A 5,878-nucleotide genomic window follows, 5' to 3' on the forward strand; every position below is an offset into this window, starting at 1 on the left:
CTACGGACTTACCAATAGAATTTCCACCATTGAGAGAAATACAACACCAGATTGACCTCATACCTGGTTCAACACTTCCTAACAGGCCACATTACCGGATGAGTCCGCTGGAACACGAAGAGCTACGACGCTAAGTAGAGGATCTCCTGCGCAAAGGTCATATTCGTGAGAGCCTTAACGCATGTGCTGTCCCGGCCCTCCTAATACCGAAGAAAGACGGAACTTGGAGAATGTGCATTGACAGCATGGCGATCAATAAAATCACCATTCGGTATCGATTTCCCATCCCTCGGTTAGATGACTTATTGGACAAGATTGGGACGTCGAAAATATTCTCCAAGATCGATCTCAAGAGTGGTTATCACGAGATACGCATTCGACCTGGTGATGAATGGAAGAAAGCTTTCAAAACTAGAGAAAGCCTTTTTGAATGGCTGGTCATGCCTTTCGGTTTATCAAACGCACCAAGCACGTTTACGAGGATTATGAATCAAGCATTGCGACCGTTCATTGGGCGTTTTGTTGTCGTCTATTTTGTTGATATACTCATCTTTAGCTCCTCCGTAGCGGAGCATGCAGACCATCTCCGCCAAGTTCTTCAGGTTCTTCGAGTGGAAAAGCTATTTGCCGCACAACATAAGTGCGAATTTGGGGTTTCCCAAGTCCTGTTCTTAGGTTATATCATCTCCGATCAACGATTGTCTGTTGATCAGTCAAAAATTGAAGTGGTCCGGTCATGGCCAACACCGAAGACAATATCAGAAGTACGAAGCTTTCACGGTCTTGCATCCTTTTATCGACGGTTCGTACACCACTTCAGCTCCATCATGGCACCAATAACAAATTGTATGCGTGAAGGGAAGTTTGTTTGGACTCCAGAGGCGTCCGACGCGTTCTCCATTATCAAAGACAAATTAACATCTTCGCCTATTCTTGTTCTTCCCGACTTCTCTAACACCTTTGAGCTACATTGTGATGCTTCCAAACTTGGTATTGAAGCGGTTTTGAGTCAGAACAGCCGACCTGTAGCTTTTTATAGTGAGAAATTATCCGGTCCACGTAGTCGATACAACACGTATGACGTCGAATTTTACGCTGTGGTCCAAGCCATTAAACACTGGCGGCGTTACCTGGTACATCGTGACTTTATACTCTTTACAGATCATATGCGTTACGACACTTGGACAGCCAAGCCAAGGTTTCAGCTCGCCACGCCGGTTGGATAGCATATTTACAGAAGTTTACTTTTTCTATACGTCATCAGTCGGGGAAGACAAATAGAGTCGCCGATGCGCTTAGTAGACGTCACGCATTGGTCACAACAATGCAAAATTCGGTGCCAGGCTTTGCGTCCTTTGCGGACCTATACGACTCTGGTCCATTTTTTGCTCGGATATTCGAGGCTGCCAAGACTGGTCCGGACGATGATTATTATTTGCAGGACGGGTTTCTCTTTCGGGGACTTCGGTTATGTATCCCTGACTGCAGCCTGCGACATAAGATTATTTCCGAGCTTCACAACGAAGGTCATGTAGGTCGTGATCGCACTCTGCACCTTGTAACTACGTCGTATTTTTGGCCGTCTCTTCGACGAGATGTCGAACGTTTTGTGGAAAGATGTCGCTTCTGTCCGCAAGGCAAAGGCAAGTCAACAAACGCTGGCTTATACAAGCCTCTTCCTATCCCGACTCAACCTTGGACGGACGTTAGTATGGACTTTGTCCTTGGATTACCTCGTACGCAGCAAGGTAATGATTCCATCTTCGTGGTGGTCGATAGATTTTCAAAGATGGTCCATTTTATAGCATGCAAGAAGACTACAGATGTTGCTCAAGTCGCCAATCTTTATTTTCGTGAAGTCTATCGATTACATGGGGTACCATCTTCGATTGTTTCTGATCGAGACACATGTTTTCTAAGTCACTTTTGGAGATCATTGTGGAAAATTTTGGGCACTTCTTTGGATATGAGTACCGCTTATCATCCACAGTCCGATGGCCAAACCAAAGTCGTCAATCGATCTCTCGGAAACCTCTTACGATGTTTGGTTGGCGATAATATAAAGTCTTGGGATACTAAGCTATGTCAAGCGGAGTTCGCACATAACCATATGGTGAATCGTAGCTTGGGTTTCTCGCCATTCTGTGTTGTCTATGGCTTGGTTCCTCGTTGTCCTCTGGATTTTACAAACCTTCCAGATATTACGCGTCATCATGGTGAGGCTATCGACTTCGTCACGGACTTACAATCACTTCATCAACAGGCTCAGCGTAATCTCGAGGCCTCGGCTGTTAAATATAAGCTTTCCGCAGACACTAAACGCCGAGAAGTCATTTTTGCTCCTGGTGATTTGGTATGGGTTTATATGACAAAGGAATGACTTCCACTTCGAGAGTATAACAAGTTGAAGTCCAAGAAGATTGGCCCCGTCGAGGTTCTTGAACGTATAAACCCCAATGCTTATCGGGTCAAATTACCGGCTCATCTTCGGACCTCTGACGTCTTTAATGTAAAGCATTTGTCTCGGTTTCATGGCGACAACCTCCCTGCTGATTCGTGGTCGAATCCTTCCCACCCGGAGGGACCTGATGTAGCACCACATGTGATCGACAATGCTCACAACTCCTCTTCGGTTTAGGACTTTCCTTTTTTTTTCCTTTTCCTATTTTGTGTTCGGTTTTCCTTTTATTAGTTATTACGTTTTAGGAAAAGGTTTAACAAACCCTTATGGATTATGACTATTCAGTTGTTTTATAAACATAGCCAAGCGATTATAGGAAGGACGATTTGATTAATAAAGTTATTGATTTGGTTTTAAGAGCTTTCGAGCACTGCGAAGAGTATTCGCGCCCTCTGTTACAGCTACTTTCAGACAGAAGTTATCGATTTAGGGTTCTAATTCTTGAACCTTACGTTTATAGCTTCCGCCTCTCTATCAATAAGTAAATAAATAAACTTGTGTTGTGAGCCATGCAAGACTTTAAAACGTGCAATGAAGATGTTTATCATCCGCAGCATTTACACACCCATTACACATCTCCAAAAGAAAATTTCAGTATACAAGCTTAAAGCTCCCTAAAGTAATCGAAAGTGATCTAAAATCTAATCACCATTCTTGTCTCTTCGGTTATAGTTTGTTTGTAACTACGATAAACTAAACAATTCAACTTTCTTTTCAGACAGAACTAGGGAACTAAATCCTAGAAATGCGGATATTTGATCATCGGTTTACAAATAAACAGGGCAGTGGAGACATAATGGCGCTGGTGTCGGTGTAACACTTTTTACTTTCACATTTTCCCCCTCAGAAAAATATTTTTGTTTCAACTAATAAAAATATAATATATTCTAGATCGATGAACTTGGTTGCAGACAACCTAGCAAAACGGGCCCTTCAGACCGGTTTATCTTCTATGTAATGAACCTCTTGGAGTTGGACCATTTTTTGGCTTTACTCTTCTTTCAAGTTTTATGAAATCGTTTGTGACAAAAAAAATAATATATATATATATATATATATATATATATATATATATGTAATTATATTATTTTTTCTGTTACAGAATTTTTGTTGATCAGTGAAAACAAAAATTAAGAACTACACTAACTAGTCGATCCTTGAGGAATATAAGCAGTATGTCATACAGAGCGACACCCCAGAAATTCTCAAAAAGCAAACTTATTCTTTTGGGCCTTTGGGTCAAAATATATAGGTTGCCAAAAAATATATATATATATATATACCAACTAATATTAAGCCTCTATCAAACCTGGTAGGTGCGTTTCTGCTACTTGCACTCATTGGATAAGCTGAAACCATGTTGATGGTGTTTTGATTGAATTGGTTTTCCTAATTATGTGTGAGTTTTGTTTGTTTTTGTTTTGTGGAGTTTACTGATGAAATGATCAATCTATTATTGCAAATTTTAATATTCATTTTAAGTCTTTTTTCAATATTCATATGTTATAAAGTCTTTTTTCAATATTCATATGTTATAAATACCCCCACACTTAACCACACCAGATTTATCAGTGATCACTACTCACTTAGTTCTTGATTCTACTTGCATTAGATTCATCACTTATTGACATTACCCACACACATATCAAACCCTTTTTGTTATTCATATCTTTCTTGCCTTCATAGAAAACCCCACTTCCAATTAGAATGTCTCCACGGTGGCCACTGGATTCACATCTGTGGTTACAGCAGCATTCTTCATGGCCTCAAACCGTGGCTCCTTGGGCTGAAACTTGACTCCAGAGTAGAGTTTCATGTAGTCGTCAAACACAAAACTCGGGTACTCCGATTCTTTGTCCACAAGAGAGTGTGCCGGAGAGATCTCAGCATCGCTTCCAGGGTTGTAGAAGGACGCAATAGACATCCTGTTTCCTTCTTTTTGAGTCATTACACGATGCATTATGCTCTTGTACCTCCCGTTTGTTATCACCTATGAGAAACATAATCCGGTTAAACCTAAACCAATCGGCTGATTAATATTGTTTTAAATCTAAACCAGATAACAATTGTACCTCAAGTTGGTCACCAAGATTGATGACAATGGAGTGCTTGAGTGGAGGAACATCAACCCAATCACCATCTTTGAGAAGCTGAAGGCCACTGACTTTATCGTCTTGAAACAACAAGATGAGGCCTCCTGCATCTGTGTGAGCCCTAAGCCCTTTGATCATCTCAGGATTAGGACATGGTGGATAGTTGCTAACCTTTGTCCCAAAAGTTGGACCCTTCGTACCACGAAACACCTTCTTCAAGTATCCTTTCTCCAACCCTAGATTCTCACACAGCAAATCCAACAGTTCTTCCGCTAGGTTCTCTAGCCTCTTCCCAAAATCCTTCATAGCCGTTCTGTGTTTTAAAGAAACATGGCAAGCAAATCAATGGTTTATTTTAATAAGATCGTTGGAGATGTGATTTAAGGGTGAAAGAAATGTTTGTGTGTGTACCGGTATTCGTCTGACATGTTAGGGATGTCATAAAGATTGGTCTGAGGGAGATGATGAAGGAAGAAAGTGCTTTCCCAATCTATATCTTCCACTTCGGTCTCGAGAGTATCTAAACCTTTGGAACGAAGCATTTCCTTGAATTTGTGTTCCATAAATTGCTTGTAGTGTTCCTTTGTCATCCTCTCAATGTTGTCCATAAGATCATATGGTATTCCATGGTTTAGCAGCTGATATTACAAATATCAAGAGTTATAACGACCCATTTTTAAAAAAAATATGAAAGGAAAATGATGTTTTCGAAGCTAGGTATATAATATTTATTGCGTCATTTCATAGTTAATAATAACAAATATATATATATATATATATATATAATTCAAGTTTTTCATATTTTATACACCAACAAAGTTTGAGCAAAGAACATCTAAGCTCGTTATATTATTATATTTTCTTTGATTGTAAACAAAAAAAGGACGAGTAGAGAGACGATAACCTCAAAGAATCCCCAGTTTTGGCAAGCATCGTCGATCAAAGCCATGGTTTGGTCTCTCTCTTCACCATTGAGCTTAGATAGGTCTATAACAGGAAACTTGATGTTCTTCTCCATTACTCTGGATGTAAACTTGTAAAGTCACTGTTTTTTAACTCGCAACTTAATGTTTTTGATGATGTTTGTTAAATGTGAGTTGAGGAATTGAGAGAGGGTCGCTATTTATAGGCGCAAATAGTAAAATAAAGTTCTTAAATATATACATACATACATGTAAGACGATAGGTACGTATCATCATACGATTATATAATTGTGCCATTTAGATAAAGTTGCTAGACATTATATTTGTTTTCTTTTTCATTACAAGAAAAGAAAAGGAGTTATGAAAGCCGGTTTACAAAAAAAAAAGAAAAGAAAAGGAG

General features: G+C 39.7%; 1 protein-coding gene across 1 annotated transcript; it reads right to left on the minus strand.

The window, feature by feature from the left end:
* Positions 1-3,962: 3,962 nt before the first annotated feature.
* LOC106450750 (1-aminocyclopropane-1-carboxylate oxidase 3-like) lies at positions 3,963-5,658 on the minus strand. The gene is made up of 4 exons (XM_013892489.3): positions 5,459-5,658; positions 4,966-5,192; positions 4,534-4,867; positions 3,963-4,451 (listed from the first exon to the last, which is right to left on the minus strand). The coding sequence occupies exons 1-4, from the start codon at positions 5,570-5,572 to the stop codon at positions 4,164-4,166; spliced, it is 963 nt and encodes a 320-aa protein (XP_013747943.2). The 5' UTR covers positions 5,573-5,658; the 3' UTR covers positions 3,963-4,163.
* Positions 5,659-5,878: the final 220 nt, after the last annotated feature.

Source organism: Brassica napus, chromosome C5 (assembly GCF_020379485.1).
Source record: "Brassica napus cultivar Da-Ae chromosome C5, Da-Ae, whole genome shotgun sequence".
Lineage (NCBI taxonomy): Eukaryota > Viridiplantae > Streptophyta > Magnoliopsida > Brassicales > Brassicaceae > Brassica > Brassica napus.

Coding starts and splice junctions, on each gene's coding strand:
- LOC106450750 (XM_013892489.3), bottom strand. CDS start 5,572: ATGGAGAAGAACATCAAGTTTCCTGTTATAGACCTATCTAAGCTCAAT. Junction 5,193..5,458: donor AAAACTGGGGATTCTTTGAG/GTTATCGTCTCT, acceptor TTGTAATATCAG/CTGCTAAACCATGGAATACC. Junction 4,868..4,965: donor AACATGTCAGACGAATACCG/GTACACACACAA, acceptor TTTAAAACACAG/AACGGCTATGAAGGATTTTG.